This window comes from Culex quinquefasciatus, chromosome 3, assembly GCF_015732765.1.
Source record: "Culex quinquefasciatus strain JHB chromosome 3, VPISU_Cqui_1.0_pri_paternal, whole genome shotgun sequence".
Lineage (NCBI taxonomy): Eukaryota > Metazoa > Arthropoda > Insecta > Diptera > Culicidae > Culex > Culex quinquefasciatus.
Window position 1 is genome coordinate 134,819,137 of NC_051863.1, and position 18,632 is coordinate 134,837,768.

Sequence of the window (18,632 nt, forward strand, 5' to 3'; positions counted from 1 at the left end):
AATTTATGATTGTGGAGTATGGACTAATTTTACATTTTACTTCCCAACAAAAAATACCAGAGATCATTTTTTATTTATTGTACGATTTGAGCTTATAAAATAAGAAAAATTATACATTTACACATTTACTTCTAGTAGTATTACTTTTAACATACAGTCAAGCTATTAATTTCTCTTCACGCTTATTTTAACCATTAAAGTCACTGTCCTATAAAATTTAGTTGCAAAAAATTAATCAGAGTCATTTTTCAATAAATTTGAAATTTTCCCAGGAATTCCCTATTTCTATTCCTTTTTCAAAGTTCTTTGGAGGCTGTTGCAAAAAGGTATTAGGATTTCAAAAAAAAAAAAAAAAACACTAATTTAGGCACATTTAAGATTTTTTTTTAACTCAAACTTAAATGCCAGTTTTATCTCACTTCCCTGTTGTAGAGGGCTCATATTTGGCATGAGTTCATCTAAATTCATCCAAATCGGAGCAGCTCGATACGACCTGCGACACACTTGCACTGGTAAGAAACTCGCTTTTAAGTTCTAAAAACATAAAAGGGCGATGTCAACGCAAAATAATAATAAATTATAATCTTTAGCAAAAATTCAAGGTAAAAGCAAAGTTAGGTTCTTTTGAAAAAATACATTAGAAATGTAAAAACACAACAATAACGAAAAGTGGCAAGCAAAAAATTAAAAAAAAAGTAAACAAAAGAGAATGTGAAATCAAACTTGCTTCAATCAGGACTTTGAATTCCGAAAACATTTTAACGTCTTCGACCTGGCCAAATTCCTTCCTCTATTGCCAGTTCAAGGCTAGGTCACACATCCAAATCGCCATAACGGTAGACGCGTAACTAGTCATCGCTCTCGTACTAAATTCCCGCAGAAATTGATTGCACCGTTCTGTTAAGAACGCTTAATTTCGCACTTCCTGGCTTCCAAATTTGTCGTCAGCAACCCGGCCAGTTAACCCCAATAATTGGACCACTTAATTGAACCCGCAGCGTAACATTCAAAAATCAGTGTCAAAGTCAATACTTTCGCTAGGGGGCTCGTCTTCAGTCGATCGAGCCCCCTTTCTCGACAACTACTCGTGCTTATAGAAATTGCTTTTAAATTGACCGATATAAATCAACACTAATTGATGCCACATGGAGACGCACGGTGTGTCTGGTTGGTCTGGTGTGCGTTCCATCTGCGAGTTAAGCATTGTTTTGATGGGATTTTATCTCGCTGATGGTTGTGATGTCCTTCTTTATTTGCGTGTTGATTGATGGTCGACGTTTGTGAGCAGAGAGTTAGTGCGCACAGTGAAAAAATGTTACATGGTTTTCATGTTACAAAACGGGACATGACAAATTGTGCATTTTTTTTGTTAATTAAATGATATTTTACATCAAATCACATGTAAAAAAGTTACACGTAATTAATTAGTCTCATGTCATGTAAATTTACATATTTTTCTCTGTGCCCTCCAGCACAGTTGGAGCAGAGCAAGGATTCAAATTTCAGCTGTCGCGTAGCGCGCGCATGGTAATGAGGAGAGCGCTCAATTGTCCTTTACGATTCGCGAACGTCGGAGCGTTGTCACGCGGCGATGGTCCCACTTTTGGCTGGCGATTTTTGACACTCACATTTCGGGACTCTCCTTTTTTGTGTGTGTGGAGACTCAGGCCAAGTGCAAACTGCCGGTTCCGGTTGCCGTGAAGATTGTGGAATTTTCTCGTGGAAGTTTTCTGATCCGCTAACGGAAGTGGAAACGTTCTGTGCGTCTTGGGCATCAATCAGAACGAAAAGTGGATAAATTACGCAAATCTCGTTGCTGCCGAAAATTGGACCGTCTGTCACCGACGTCGACGTCCACATATGGCCACAGTTGGAATGGTGCGTGTCCTGCCTTATCGTTATCGTGCATTTCCGTTTCAAACTTGAGCGTCCCCACTTCACATGGTGGCGGGTACACGTTTTAGAATCTAGAACTGGGCTTCGCTTGAACCAGAATCAGACCATCTCGTCGCGTCCCGAGACTCCCCATCCTCCAGCAGGCAAAAAAGAGTGGAAAGTTTTTTTTCCGATTTTCCTCGCGTCCGGTCAGCGTCGCCACCGCCAACATTATCCCGCGTCGTCCAAAGGAAAACCCATCGGCGTCGCTGGCAGTGTGTACGATTATGTGTCGAAAAGGATGAGGAGGGTGCTCCCATTTCGCTGGACACTTGTTGATAAGCTTCTCCTTTGCCGCCGTCTTCATAACCGTCACCACCACCACCACAGTCAGACTTGATCTTGAGTGAAACACGAGAGAGAACACACAAATAGTGGAAAATGTGGATTGAGATTCCCGAGTGCTATGAGGTATTACGAAACGGTGATCTCCAGTGAAATTGGGGGGGGAACAATTTAGGCTCGAAATGGTTCAGTTAGGAATAAATGTGCGTGTCCTAAATTACACACCAAGCAAACCGCAAGTGCTTCCGTACAGGACACCCACACCAGTGACGACGACGTCTACGTCTTGCGATACTTTTGCATTGGTTTAGCTTTTTGGTGTCCTTTCTTCCATCATTCGATGCTTTCTCAATGCTCTCATTTTCCAATGGGTTATCCCGATTATTTAAGGGTACATCACCCAATTATGAACATACGACAGTTTTGAGATTATCCATAAATCACATGGTCTTAAGGCACAAAAGCCACTGTGTTTGTGGCCAACCTTCAACCAAATGAACCAACATGACATGGAGTATGACAAAACATGTTTTCAATCTACTCGAATCTTTTGACGTTTGTCAATTTGCTGCAAAAAATTGTGTAAGTGAATATACTTTGCCAGTTTTTCATACAAGCTTGTGAAAAAAAAATCAATCTGTCAAGCTGTTTTTTAGTTGGTTTATACACCCAGAACTGGGCACCGGGATACGAGAGGATAAAGAGCATGATTCGGTAGTAAAATGGTACTGTGAACGGACGGAGAGGATAAATCCCGAAACTACCGAGAGTACTTTACTCGTGGGTTCATTTTCCAAAAAGTTCACCCTTCAAAAAAAAAGTGTGGGTACCCAGACTCGAACCCAAGACCTTCGGCATATCGAACAGGGTCCATATAAGCCACTCAATGTGATGAACTATTACAATGAACGAATGAACACGATTTGTTGTTGTTGTAAGCGCGAGAGGTCTGTTCTTTCGCGAAATAGTACTTTTCTTTCGTTTCTTTTCGAAAGGACTATCCGCATGGTCTTTAAGTTTGGGTGTAGGTTTTGAATCCCATTTTATTTTTTTTATGTTATTTAATTCTCTGACAAAACCTTGCAATTTTGAGCCATTTAGAGACATGGACAATATTGTTGCATGTTATGAATTAAAAAAAAATTGAAAAAAAAACAAAAATAAAAAAACATACCCAAAAACGTTTTTTGACTTCAGTATTTAGTGTAACATCAAATTTTCAATCAAAAGACGAAAAATCCATAAATATAGATGTTTTGACCATTTAAAACAGTAGACTAGATTTTAAAATTTTAGAAATGATGCTATTGGTAGAATATGCGCTTTATGTGATCAAATATGGAAGATATTCGACAAACCTGCCAAACACACGTTCATTTCCCTTAAAAGTCCGATTTTAAAAGTCCAAAAAAATAGACATTTTTGTCAGCATCGTGCGTTTTGGGTAAAATTTATGTTTTTATTCAAAATCGGGCCGACAAATCAGGGGGCAAAAAATCATTATTATTTTTTCAAAAAAAAAAAAAAATTAAAGTTTCAATGGAAAAAAAATCTGTTCAAAATGCATTCCCCTGTGTTTACAATCATTTTGAGCATGTTTGGGTTTATTCAAAAATCTATTTAATTTTTTAAAACAGTACTGCAAAAAGTTTTTATTTCACGAATAAAATTGTTTTCGGCAAATCTTTTTTTTTTCAAAACTAATTATTACAAAACAACAGAGCTAGTATAAAATGCATTTTAAAACTCTTTTTTTAGCCAAATGTTGAAAATAGGGCTTTTTGCAATTCCACTGTGAAACTGTCAACTTTTCCTGCCTTTCTGGAGAAACGAAACGGCCTACTTTTCCCTACCAAAAATAACAGAATGGAAAATTGATGCCTTTCAATAACAGTTCTGAAAAGTTCTACTTTTCAGTACTGAAATGGGTATCGAAAAGTAACATTTTTCAATATTGTTTTGTTTTGAACGATTTTTTTTTTTTTTTTGAAATTAAATATGTCTTTATTGAACGTTCTTATAATAATTACATTTCATTTACATTCTAAGTGGTATGGCTACATGCTCTTCATCTTTGTTATATTTTTCGTTTTCTTATTAACTGTTCACATTCATTTATTTACTTTAAATTGTTTTACATTTTTGCATTGAATTGAATACATTTGGGTAAAAAAGAAAAAAAATCACTTTAACAACTAATCCTAACTTAAAACTAAAAAAGCAAATTCATTGAAATATTCAAAATCATTAGAACGAGTAAACTACGAACTGTATTTTAAGATAAATCCTCCAAGCGTTCTTACTTGTTCCGCACGAGTTTTGCAACCACGCAGTGTTGTTGACATCTCGATGAAAATGTTCAGAAGTTCTTGTGGTGAAAACAGGTCACTACTGCCTTCATCCGTTGATGCTGGTTGGTTTTCCTTCGGTTGCTGACTGAAACCAGGAGGTGTTGGATTCTCTGCAACTTTTTGCCGCTGATTCAACGGCAATGGCTGCAGATTTGGAACCACTCGAACAGATCCCGCTCCAGGTGACGCCATGGCAGGAAAATCCACGTCCGTGTAAGTTGGTGGTGTTTTGCGACGATTTGGTTGGTGCCTCGTCGTCGCTTGTTGCCGAATTTTTACAAACTCAGCTCGTTTTGGGCAGCTTCGATTCTTGGTAGAATGGTCGCCGCCGCAATTGAAGCATTTCGCTTCGATGTTCTCGTTGATTGTTTCGCAAGCTAGAGTTTTGTGCTCACCTCCGCAGGTTGCACAACGACTCTTGATGAAACAGTTTCTTCCACCATGTCCAAACTGCAAACAGTTCGAACACTGCGTCACGTCACGGTGCACTGGACGATAACGTTCCCAAGTCACGATGATGTTGAAAATTGCCCGAACTGCTTTCAGCTCAGACGGCGTTGTCGATCCTTTCTCGAGATGAACCAGGTACAGTTGATCACGATACTTGATGTCCTTGTTGTGTCTCGTCATCTTGAAGACTTCGATCACGTTCAACTTAAGAGTTTTGAGCTCTTCTTTCAGCACACTCACATCCATGTCGTACAGGCCTCGGAGGACCTGTTTCATGGGGCGTTTACCTGGATCGTCATGGCTGTAGTATTCAATCTTTGTGTTGTTCAGGAAATCCCGAACGTAGTTGTAATCCTTTCTGGTAGGTAGCAGAATTTTGAGTCCATCAGCACACAAGCGAATGGAAGCTCGTAAAGCACCAGATTTGATAAATCCGATCAGCCACTTTCGCACCGAATCCGATGACGATGTTTTCACAAAAATGGGTGGCAACTTTTCCCGTCGTTCAAATTCTTCCTTCTCGCTCACGTCCACAGGGAGGGTAGCGAACTGGTTTCCAGACGAATTTTGAGCGACCTTGCTCAAACTGCCTGGCTTTGCAGGTAGCGCTTCGGCATTCTTTAGCTTCTTCAAATCTGCCGATCCTGCTGGTGAGGACCGCCTCTTTTTCTTGCCGTGAGGCATTTTTGCACTTTTTAAGCACTTTTTTGGTTTGTGAGGGACGCACGTCTGACTCGCTTCTCTGCTGATCGCAGACTGCCTGTTTTGAACGATGAATTTACTAAACACATGAATGTTAGACATAAAATTCCATTAAATAAGCGTTTTTCGGAATTGCAAAAAATGTTGTAAGCAACTCGTTGCAAAACTTGATTTTTTCAGCACTCGTCGTATTTATCCAACTCGGTAAACCTCGTTGGATAAATGTACAACTCGTGCTGAAAGAATCTTCTTTTTGCAACTTGTTGCATAAACTACTATTTTATTACAACTTTTATATATATATATATATATATATATATATATATATATATATATATATATATATATATATATATATATATTTTTTTGCCCTTTCTCGACCCCGTTCAGAACCGAGGGACAAAAACTTGGAAAAATATTTGCATTGCCCTAATATTTTTTTTCTAATATTTTTTTAAATAAATTTAGTATTATTCATTTTATACCAACTCCTGTCATTGTCTTTCTTCTATTTGGTGTTTGTTTTGCAATTTTTTTCCAGGTGCATTTTTCAATTGTTTTTTTTTTTCAAAAAAGAACTATTTAATGGAATAATTTTCATTTTAGTTGTATGATGATTCAACAATTGTATCAAAACATATTATGGGAGTTATTTATTTACACCTAGATTGACATTTTTAAGAAAAATAAGGGACCATCCATAAACCACGTGGACACTTTTTTGGAAATTTCTACCCCTCCCTCCCCTCATTGACAATTTTTTTGGAAATCTTTAACAATTCCCCCCCTCCAACCCCAAAGTATCCAGTAAAGTGGTTTCTGGAAGGGCCCGTACAGGATTTAGCTCAGGGGTGCTCAAAGTTTTTGGAGGCCGGGCCAAATGAGATATTAAAAAAAAAAGCTAGAAAATACATCTATCAGCTGAAGTTTTAATTTTTGTGTAATTTTTAAAAGTTTTCGTTAATAAAAAATAATAGAAAACATAATATGGCTGTTTTCTATAGGTATTGTTGATTTTATTGTTTTAGGTATTTGAAAAAAATATATCTGAATTTACTTGTGTTCTCAAAACAAATTTACAATTACAAGATTCGAGACAAAAAACATTTTAGCGAATAAACATTTATTCATCCAAAATTCCCTAAAATCATTTTTTTTTGTACACCAGAACATGCTCAAAATGATTCTAAACGCAGAGGAATGTATTTTTAATTGATTTCAGCTGATTGCACTCAAATTTCTACCCGAGCAGACGGAAATAACGTGGGAATAACATTTTTTGATATTTGAAAATACTAGGCCAATAACATTTTATGTTATTTATAACAGGATGTGTTATGCGTCGTTATGATTTTTTTTGTTATTGGATTGTTATTGTAATAACAGACTAATAACATTTTTAGTTATCCTTCGAACAAATCTTTGTTATTATTTTTTGTTATTTTAACAACTAATCCGATCATCCCAATAACAGTTGGAGGTATTCTTCCATAACAACAAATGTTATTCCAAAGTTGTTTTGGCTTTCAACCAATATCAGACCAATAACAAATTTGTTATGATAACATAAACTGTTATTAAACCCTTAGGCAAAAATGGATTTTTCAAGAAGATTCAATAACACTTTCTGTTATTTTAACAGTATTTGTTATTGAAATGGCATGAATTTTGTTATTACCGTCTGCCCGGGTAGGGATATTTTGAGATTATATGAAAAAAAATTGATTTTTCGAGTCAATTTTTAATAATGGGCGAGGATGAGGATGGTTGTCGAAAAAAGCTTTGTAAAATACTTGATAAATATTTACTAGTTTCACTTTTATCACACATTATCAATAAAGAAGAAAAAAAGATTAGCAAAAGTTTAAAATACCTTAATTTTGAAAAAGTATAAAATCACTTTACAAGTGATAAGCGGGTTATTTCACATGATTATTCAAAATGGGTCCGCGGGCCACAAAAAATCACCTCTCGGGCCACGTTTGGCCCGCGGGCCATACTTTGGTCACCCCTGATTTAGCTAAGACATTTTCATAGTTTTGACCCATTTTCAAAATAAACATGAAACTAGTTAAATCATCAAACCCAAGTTCTGAACATTCAAATTGGTTTAAAGAATAAACGTGGATTGAGCCGACATTTTATTTAGACATTTATTTAAATAACAAGTAAGTACTTTTTAAAATCTGGACCAAGATTACATCAAATGATTCGATGACTTTTATTTATTTATTTTTTTGTAACAAAAAAAAAATCTAGCAGTTTTAAATAAAGCCTTTTTCTAGGGTAGCACTTAATTCTCCGGGTGAAAAAAAAATTAATCAAGTCCAAAAAAGATAAATTAACCCTTCTCATATGCACAGACGATGCTGGCCCACAACAAAACCCACACACCCTATCACAGTTTCAATTATGTTGGAACGACATAGACCAGAAGCACCTCGTTTTGCTGCTCTTTTTTGGGAAGTTATCAGCAATAGACGCTGGAAGAGAAGTGTTGCCGTGTGTCTGGCTGGTCGTTGATCAATTCAAACGTGCGTTCTGGAGTATAAAATTGACCACCTCGAATTTAAACTCGCTCAGTACTCGATCTAGAACGTAAGCGTGCGCGCGTTGATAACGAATGATCTTGAATCGGAAGAAGCTGAATACGCGTGGCAATTAGTGATTTTTGTACATATTTTTCGCGCAGTTTTCAGCCAGTGCAGACGACACTCACTGACCGCCGCCATGGTTAAGCTGTTGATGCGCGCAGACACTCACGTGTCCTTCACGGTGCCCGCGGAAGAACCGGTGGCCAAGTGCACATTTTCGCAGGTTTATAGTTTTATTCTTTTTTAAAAGTGCAGTTTTCCTAAAGCTCAATAGCAAGCAACGAAAAAACAAGTGTCCATAAACAGTGTAAAGAAACTTCGTTTTTCTTATGATTTTTTCTCAAGGTTTTGGCAGCACTCTCGGTCTCGCTAGGTTCCATGGTTGTGGGATTCTCGTCAGCGTACACCTCGCCGGCGCTGGTGTCCATGAAGGATCGCAACATTACCTCGTTCGAAGTCACAGATCAGTCGGTAAGTGGGAAGTAAAAATGTCGAGTATCCTTGGGTAATGATAAGCCTAATCAAATAAAAATAAAGATAGCAATCCTTTTACTACGTCACCCGTGGAATCCAGATGAATCGATAGTAAAACCAAAATACGGCACCAAAGTGCGTCCATTTTTGTTTGTTGCGAAACATCTAAAAATAGCACTCTCTGCCACCGCATCTTCTTCGTCGTCAACATCTCACTCAAGGATACTCTATCGGTACTAGCTTTCGATTAAAGTGCGTTTACTAAATGTGCGTTGTTTTTCCCTTCTGACACAGGGTTCATGGGTCGGCGGTATTATGCCCTTGGCCGGTCTGGTGGGCGGCATTCTCGGCGGCCCGCTGATTGAGTACCTCGGTAGAAAGAACACCATCCTGGCGACCGCAACTCCGTTCATCATCTCGTGGCTGCTGATTGCCTGCGCTACCCACGTGGCAATGGTGCTGGTTGGTAAGTTTTCGAGACAATCAAACAACTGATCAGTTGATAATGATGGCTTTCCCCCCTCAGGTCGTGCCCTGTCCGGTTTCTCGGTGGGTGTGGCATCGCTGTCACTGCCGGTGTACCTCGGCGAGACGGTCCAGCCGGAAGTTCGTGGTACGCTTGGGCTGTTACCCACGGCCTTCGGTAACATTGGCATCCTGTTGTGCTTCGTGGCGGGAAATTACATGGACTGGTCCGAGCTGGCATTCCTCGGTGCGACCCTGCCCGTGCCCTTCCTCATCCTGATGTTTTTGATTCCGGAGACTCCCCGCTGGTACGTTTCGCGAGGACGTGACGACCGTGCCCGTAAAGCTCTGCAGTGGCTGCGCGGAAAGAAGGCCGACGTAGACCCGGAACTGAAGGGTATCATCAAGTCGCACCAGGACGCCGAACGACATGCCTCGCAGAGCGCCATGCTGGACCTGCTCAAAAAGACCAACCTCAAACCGCTGCTGATCTCGCTCGGCCTGATGTTCTTCCAGCAGCTGTCCGGTATCAACGCCGTCATCTTCTACACCGTACAGATCTTCCAGGACGCCGGCTCCACCATCGACGAGAACCTCTGCACGATCATCGTCGGTGTGGTGAACTTTATCGCGACCTTCATCGCCACCCTGCTGATCGATCGCCTCGGCAGAAAGATGCTCCTGTACATCTCGGACATTGCCATGATCATCACGCTGATGACGCTCGGCGGGTTCTTCTACGTGAAAAACAACGGCGGCGATGTGTCCCACATCGGGTGGCTCCCGCTGGCGTCGTTCGTGATATTCGTGCTCGGCTTTTCGCTCGGATTTGGGCCCATTCCGTGGCTGATGATGGGTGAGATCCTGCCCGGCAAGATCCGTGGATCGGCCGCATCGGTCGCCACCGCCTTCAACTGGTCGTGCACGTTCGTGGTGACGAAAACTTTTGCTGACGTTATTGGTGAGTAATTCAGATTCTTGTAAATTTAATCGCTCTACAACCCATTTGCAAAAATCGCCAAAAATCATTTTTTACAATTTTTATTTTCAAATTTTCCGCAATTTAAACGATAAATTCCTGAAAAAAAAAACACGTGAATTGTGTTGCTGATGGCAAATTCTATCATATTCTTGTAGATTCCATCCCAATATTGGCTGAAAATTCATATCGAAAAAACCTTTTTTTGCTCTTTTTCTTTTGGCCGACAAAACAGTGCGTCCGTACACTGAGAATCGGCATTACACATTTTCCAATTTGCTTTCACACATTTGCATGGGACTTTTGAGTTCAACCAGGATAACACACTTCGTGTAACCATAGTAATATGTATAATACTGATTGTCAGTGTTTGTTTTCTGAACATCCAAGATGGCGTCTTCTTCGCTACCCCCTGCCTGTAACTCAAAGCCGTTGCAACGAATCAAAAAGTGGTCAAAGACAAACTTATGGGAAATCGGACGAGCTTTCCGGTAAAAATATTTACGAGACTAAAAAATCAAGTTTGTCATATAGAAAATGCGAAAAAACCATCAACGATCTCAAGATACAGATTTTCGAATACCACATGCCCATTATGTAAAAATAGCTCGCAAAATAGTAATGAGTTGGTATGGAAAAACTAGGGGAACTATACCCTTTTTCAGCCTATTTCTATTATTGGCCTATCAGCACTTTGATCATGAATTACAGCTTTCATAAAGTGTTTTTGACTGTTCCAAAGTAATAAATAGCTCAAATAAAAGTGAGCAAGCAACTCTCCTTTGTTGATACATCTGAAAATGTTGATTTAATAGCGGAAAACGGCAAAAGTGATGAGAATTGGTCGAACGGCTTAGAGTGATTAAAATGGGTATATTTCCCCTTATTATGCTTCTTTTGACATAGGGTATGCATCGACAAGTAGATAAAAGCAAAGCAATCCACTTAAACGACCCCCGGGTCTTTTGTGGTCTCTGTTGCAAGTTCCTGCAAGTACTTTCATTACAAAAACAAATAAAAAAAAACAAAAAAAAAACAAGATAAGTAAAGTCTCTTCTCAAAATGACCACATGAACACGGGAAAAATAAGAAAAATCGGAAAAAGATGGACTAGTAGTTGGTAGTTATTTATTATTTATTTATTTATTAAATTTTAACTTGAAAATGGAACCATTAAAGGTTTTATTTAAGTCAAAAAACATAAATTCAGAAATTGTTAGCTCAATTGAATCCTGAAATTAAATCTCAAAAGTTGACATTTTGTATTAAAAAAAACGATAGGGGTAATATTAGCGAGAATCGACGATTTAAGAAAACAATATTGATTAAAAATTTGGGAAATTTGTATAAGAGTTAAAATACTTTTGCTTACTTTTGTTCCCTGCAAATGTACAAAAAAAACATGGAATTTAAATGAACATGATTAATTGGGATCAATAAAAAAATACCAGTCTGTGTTAAAAAAAAAACATTGTATCACAGAGAACAGATGTATATCATTGAACAAACAGCATTGAAAAACGTGTGTCAAAATTTAAACCAAAATACGTTAAAAAGAGCTAGGGTGTGCACCATCCGCCTAGATAGCGCCACTTCCAAAATCATGATGGCCTACAGTAGCAGAACGTTGGACCATCTAATCACTGCATAAAACATTCCGTACGAACGACATCAGACCAATGTCTGACTGTCCTTCATCAGAGGGTTGCAATTTTACGCGCCAAAGAAGGTAAACAAAACGAAATCGGACATAACATTTGTAAAGGGACTATTTTAAGTTGTCGCTTTAAAAATCATTTTTGAATGAAATTTCTGTGTCCGCGACGGTGGCGCCGCCAAGCGTATCCTGCACACTCTAATTTCTTTGATGCAAGATTGTATGCAACGCATATTTTTAGTGCAACAGTGTTTACACACAAGTTAGAGCCTAGATGTACATCTGTTCTCTGTGATTGTATTTCCAATAAAATGTATTTCCAATTAAAATTTTGTTGTTCCTTATTTTCAACAAAAAGGAAGTTTCAGGAAATCGAAGAGATGCGACTTTTTCCGATTTCGTATAAGTTCGTTATTCTGTAATTATGGAGGTTGGTAGCCGTGCCATCGAGAGCAGAAGCTGGAGCTGTGCGGTCCGCGGAAATTCAATTATTTGAACGTTTATTTTATAGTACTGACCTCGGAAAGTGGTGAAAAGATTGTAAAATGTGTGGATTTACTTGTGGAAAGTGAAGATTTCCTTTATTTTTATGAATTTGACCAGTTTTCGTGATTTTAATTTCTACGACGCCTGGTTTGACGGGTTTGACAGTTCATGCAAATCGTCGCGGTGGCTTCGGTCTTGCAGTTGTATTAGTGGGATGTGAGCTAGCTCGCTCTAAGGGTGGTATTCAACCTGTTTTTTTTTTCTACGCCTAAAATAACAAAAATCAAATAGTGCGAAAGAAAATAAAAGTAGTGTGCAATGGAATGCTTTTGGAAGCAGCGCTCAAGCAGTTTTATCTACTACTGGAGGAGGTGTTGGAAGATCAGTGAAACTAAACTAAGGTGGATATTGCGCTGAAGCCGCAGTATCTCATCTGCAGCTGACCAAGAATTGCCAGAGAATTTGTACTCCAGGATGTGATCAAGCTGCTCGCAGGTGGAATTCCGGGCGCTTGCGAACAAAACAGGAAACAACGTCCGGGTGCTTGAAAGCTGCCTAGAAATTGGACAACCAGCTGATCCAGAAACTTGGTGAGATCTATCCGAACTGAAAATTTAAAATTTTGCCTTCTTTTCAACAATAATTAAATACGCGCTGATCCCTGTTTGCCTGATGGGATTGGAAGTTTAAAGATAGATCGAGAACCCGTCTGGTTTTTTCTCTATGTTTAGGCGAGGCCGGACAATGCCCAACGACCTCGGAATTGGACCGCAAGGAGCTCTGTCATTCTGAAATGGGTCGTTGGAAGCAGCGCGAGGGCTATCACCACCTAATACCCGGGACTGAGATAAGCTGTATCAGCATAACCGAAGTCTGATACAAACTATACTTTCCCATAATTTCGCTGCCGGCCAGCGGGTATTGGATTGGACCACACACACACACACACACAGTTCGTTATTCTGTAATTATGAAATACATCAGTATTAACCCTCTACTGCCCAAATTTTTTTTTCGAAGATTTTTATTTTTCCCGTGTTCAGGAGGTCATTTTGAGCAACTTTTGTTCTACGAAAAACTTGACTTCTCTTGTTTTATACTTTTCTTGTTTTTTCAGTTTTTTTAATTTGCTTTTATCTTGTTTAGTTTATGTATGTTTTAAGTAGTATTTGGCCTATTCTACCACCTCCTATCATTACATTTTGCCTATCTAATTTTTTCTTGACTTTTTATTTTTTTTTTTGCTTTTTTTCACATTTTCTGCTATGAAATAGCAACATTATCATTTAACTTGTAACAAAATGCGTAGAGGCATAGTCTGGGACACTAGAAAAATTTCTGCATACTTCTTTTTACTTAAAATATAGGAAATGTTAATAAAAAACACAGTCAACACAGTTGACCCCTTAAAAAAATTACATTTTTAAAAACATTGGCAAAGTCACATTAAACAAGTGAAACTTCCAACCCATACATTTTCTAAAATTTAAGAGTTCTTCTTTCCAATGTTTTTTAAAGATCAAAAATTGGTTGAAAATTTGATTTTTGGCGATTTCTTAAATCGAAGCCCGTCTAAAGGCGGGGTTTGGTTGTAGAGGGTTAAATTTGAAGAAATGTTTTGTCCAGAAAGAAAGAAAAAAAATATAAATTGTTATTATTTCTCTCTCTTTACAGCCGCCATCGGAACGCACGGTGCCTTCTGGTTGTTCGGCTCGGTGTGCGTGGTCGGTTTGGTGTTCGTGATAATGTACGTGCCGGAGACGCAGGGCAAATCCCTGGAGGACATTGAGCGGAAGATGTGCGGCCGCGTCCGGCGAATGAGCTCGGTGGCCAACATTAAGCCGCTGTCGTTCAACATGTAAACATAGAATACACACCCACACACACAAAAAAAACACTCAGTGAGATGATCGTTCGATTCGTGGCTTGATTCAAAAAGAAAGTAGAGGAAAAGTGAATGGTTTTTAAAACAGTTAGCTAAGAGACTTTAATGTGATATGTCATTTAGATGAAGAAAAAAGAAATGATTAACCACCCTCATAGAGGGGTTCGAAGAAAAAAAAATCTAGCAGAAAAGATGTAGGACGCAATAGTTTAAAACTGAAAACAAACGATAGAATAGCAGACAGATTTAGTTTTATTGATTGCAACTCTTTTATTTCACGTTCGATTTTTACAATATTTATGAAACTAGTACCATAAATTTTGCCTAAAATGAGATTTACAGTAGACAGCTAAATAAAGAAAATAATATTGTATATATTTAATAATATTAAGTTTAACTAAAGGCATTAAGTTAAGTGAGTTCCTTTCACGATGATTGGTCGAACTAGAATCCAATCGAAGGAATTCAAAACATAAATCGCCTAGCATGACAGATTGCTTCTATAGTACTAATACGGCCAATTGAAAATACCAAAAATTAGACGTAAATATTATCCTTAGTTGTTCCGCAGAAAAAGAGGCAACACTAGAATACAGAAAAAAAAATCAATCAAAACAGATGACCGGAATCTCTATTTTCTTTCCTTTGAAATCATCGAATCTCCAGAACAAAAGCGTTTGCGACTTTTTAAGGTTGCAGTACGGAAGAAAAACGATCATGCAGCTATATTTTTTGTAACGACAGGTAAAAAAAAACTATAATGTATACATAAGACAACCTCAGTTTCATCAATATGTATAATTGAAATGATTATTTAATGTATGAAAATTGAAAAATAAATAGTAATTAAAACCATTAGTGAACGTGTTTGACTTTAATTTTATCAAGGCAAGGGTGACCAAAGTATGACCTGCGAACTCATTTCAATGACCCTTTACCATATTTAAAGTTATTTTTTTAAATGAAGATTTCCTAACAATAAACTAATGGTTAATAAATATTTTGATCCCGATTATTATGACATTTGGTTAATTAATCTGATTGATTCAGGCAGAAATTTTATTCAAGTTTTTTTGATTTGTTGAGCCTTGAAGCCTTCAAGTTGAAGGAATAATTGTAGGAAAATATTTTCAAAACGAATTTCTAAGCTTGATTCAAAAATAAAACTACGCCGTTACAAAAAAAAATCAAGTTTTATGTCACCTCTAACAAATTATATTTGAAAAAACATTTGCGGTCCCCTTAAAAAAAATCAATGTTTGTTGTGGCATGGCAAATGCAATAAAACGCTTAAGAATAATATAAATAATTTTTGCTTATTTTTTGGTATTGTTGATAGATAGATAGATAGAAGTATTTTTTATCTTATCAATTAAAATAACGTGATTTCATTTTTAAAACAAACAATTTTCCTCATTTGGCCCGCAAGCTCATGTGAATCCTGAATATACGAAACAGATATTTTGTTGAAAAATCTATCGTTTTGAAACAGTTTCACATACGTGAATTTGATTGAAAACAGTTAATTTCGTCAAAAACTTCATCAAATGAGTTATGAAACGTTCAAATTTTACTGAAGTGGTAACTGTAAAGACAGCAAAAATATAAGTACAGTCATCCCACATATTCGGAACACTTTTGTGGTAATTTGTCAATAGAATGTAAAATGCAACTTTTCTGCCGACCCTGCTATCTTTAGGGCCTTTATTTGGACATTTTCTTGCTATTTCACTAGTAAAAGTAATACTTTTTAAACAAAAACTGCTTTTTAAGACTATTTTATCCAGAGCACCAAAACACTGCCTCCAAATTGCCTGTTCCATGATTGTGGGATGTTATTGTGTCTCCCACAATTGTGGAACACCTGAATTTAACTGATATTTTCATAAATAAGATATCAGACCATTCGTAAAACATTACTAAGCATCAGTTTTATTGGTTTCACAGTGCAAAGTCATTATTTTGTAAAAAATATGTACTTCTGGAGAGAAAAAAAAGTTTGTTTACATCGTAAGAAAAAAGTGTTCCGAATTTGTGGATTTCAAGGGTCAATGTTTTTCTTTGAAAACTTGATATAAAACGTAAAAAGATATAGCCGGTCTATACATCAATCGAAAGATCGCAAGAAAAGCTTTCACATGAAGGTAAAAGCAAATCATTATGTTCAATTATCGATTTTATATGATTTGTTGAACATTGGCCGATCCATAAACTGTTCCGAATATGAGGGATGACTGTATTTCATATTAATTGAAATGTCATGACGCAACAATTATGGGCTGGCCCCAATTTTTTTTTTTGCTCATAAACCATCAAACTCATGACGTTTGGGTTACGAATTGAGTACGTAATATCTGATTCAGGTTGCCGAATATTTTTTAAAATATTATTGAAATTGGTGGAATAATTGTGGAATAATTTCTTTGCAACGATTATTTTTTTTAAATATTCCATTTCTTCAAGCATAAATCACCTGTTTTAAAATATGTTTACAAAAAAAATAATGTGAAAATATAAGTGAATTCAGTTAAAGACTGTTTATATTTCCATTAAATTTGTTCAACAACGATTGTCTTCAGTCACAAAATTATCAAACATCCATCAACCTAGACCACGCGGAGTATTTTTTTTTACAAACATGTTGTACAGCCAAATCTGTTGGTTAAAACACGAAAATTGCTTTTTTTTTTAATTTAACTGAGTGAATAAAACTGTTGGAAAAATGTTATATTCAGTTCTTCAGAATTTAAATGACGAAAATGTCAAAAAAAATACCTGCGATTTAGAAAACACTGCAGCTGATACATATAATTTAAAGTATAATAATTTGAAATAACGCCATTTATTAAAAAAAATAAAAATATTTTTTTTTGCACATTTGGCCCGCAAGCTTATGTAAACTTAAAATTTGGCCCGCCACTCTAAATTATTGAGCACCCCTGACTGTTCAAATACATTGTATAACGTTTTTTTTTATTTTCATTACTTTACTCCACTTTTAGACTTTTTGCAAATTTTGGAGTTAGGGACCACAGAAAAAGAAAAATCTTTTTTTTTTCATAAATTTTTCGATGTTTTGCAAATTTTTGGTAGTAGCATAACTGTAAGAATGCATTAAGGAGCATTCTTTTACTGTCCAGACTCGATTATCCGAAGGCCTTTGAAAAATTTCTCCAAATCCAAGATGGTGGCCAAAATGGCGGTGATCATATATTGAAAAAATGCATTTTGTATTTTGATAGGCAATCCACCACTCAAATTTGATGAAAAAAAGATAAAAATAAAAAAAACGAAAACAATGACGATTCCGGATACTGTTTTCATTGAAATGAGTGAGATCCGGTTCCGACAAAATTACAAAAAGTCATGAAACAAGCACATGGCAAGTCACACCATCCAAGATAGCCTTGATCAGCCGAGTCAGTTTGTGCGGGAATCCGACCTCGTGGAAAACCTTTCATAGCTGCTCGCGGTCAACTGTATTATAATAGACCTCTGAAATTGATGAAGATATGATGTGTGGGCACGTTGGACTCACGAAATTTCTGGAGGATTTGTCGATGACAAAATATTTAGTCCGTGGCAGCGCTAGTGAAGCCCGTCTGGTCGGGCTCAACGAACCTCCCTGCATGGAACAGGTGGTAGAAGATACCTTTCCACTCTAGAACCGATTGCCATCACGGAGTCGTGCATCTATTTGAATAATTCCGAGATTATATTGATATGATCTCCCTGGGGGTCTTATTGGAAGCGATTTCCTTCCATTTTTCACGCATTTTCGGGTGTTTGGTTGGCCATTGCTGACAGCCGCAGCTACTTACCCATGACCTGGACACGGCAAATAGCGCAAGTATCGCACTCAACATCCCAGCTCCACATGGCCACGGCGTTCCACTTTTTCAGCGTAAACATCTTATCCGGCTTGACTTCGGTGTCGAACTTGTCGCACGAATTCTCGTTCTCGTCCGCCATCACTCCAGTCGTTGGGGGCACTTGTCACGTTTGATACGGCACAACGCGATTAAAACACAGAATTCTGGATAAAACCGGCGGAAAAAGAAACGACGACGATGTTCCGAAACGGTCCGCGCACTTTGCGTTGAAACGAACCAAACATAAACAAACACAGTGACGCGAAAATCAGCTGATGGCGAACTGTCAGTGGCAGTGTTGCCCACCTGCTAGCTTAGGAGGTCTGTATTTGCTCGGAAAAAAGTCTGTATATTGTCGGTATCATCCTGTGGATTTTGGTGCACCCTCAAAGAATCGCAAGAAAATAAACCTATAGGTTATGAAAAGTTACTTAATTTAAATCAAATATTTATTACTGCGGGCGTCAATAATTAGAGTTCACGCGCGGTGATACGAC

General features: G+C 37.6%; 2 protein-coding genes across 3 annotated transcripts in view; one reads left to right on the forward strand and one right to left on the reverse strand.

The window, feature by feature from the left end:
• LOC6036204 (facilitated trehalose transporter Tret1) overlaps positions 1-14,860 on the forward strand; it is a 30,681-nt gene extending 15,821 nt beyond the window's left edge. The window contains exons 1-5 of one of the 2 annotated variants that reach the window (XM_001846228.2): positions 8,237-8,540; positions 8,663-8,788; positions 9,086-9,257; positions 9,318-10,217; positions 14,053-14,240. In XM_001846228.2, coding sequence (XP_001846280.2) covers positions 8,454-8,540; positions 8,663-8,788; positions 9,086-9,257; positions 9,318-10,217; positions 14,053-14,240 — 1,473 coding nt within the window. In that variant the 5' untranslated portion in view covers positions 8,237-8,453. Of the gene's footprint in view, positions 1-8,236; positions 8,541-8,662; positions 8,789-9,085; positions 9,258-9,317; positions 10,218-14,052 lie in introns of those variants that run through there. The other variant, XM_038264092.1, reaches the window with a different exon arrangement.
• LOC6036207 (RING-box protein 2) overlaps positions 1-18,380 on the reverse strand; it is a 96,468-nt gene extending 78,088 nt beyond the window's left edge. Inside the window, exon 1 of the mRNA XM_038264093.1 lies at positions 18,085-18,380. Coding sequence (XP_038120021.1) covers positions 18,085-18,235 — 151 coding nt within the window. The 5' untranslated portion in view covers positions 18,236-18,380. The remainder of the gene's footprint in view (positions 1-18,084) is intronic.
• Positions 18,381-18,632: the final 252 nt, after the last annotated feature.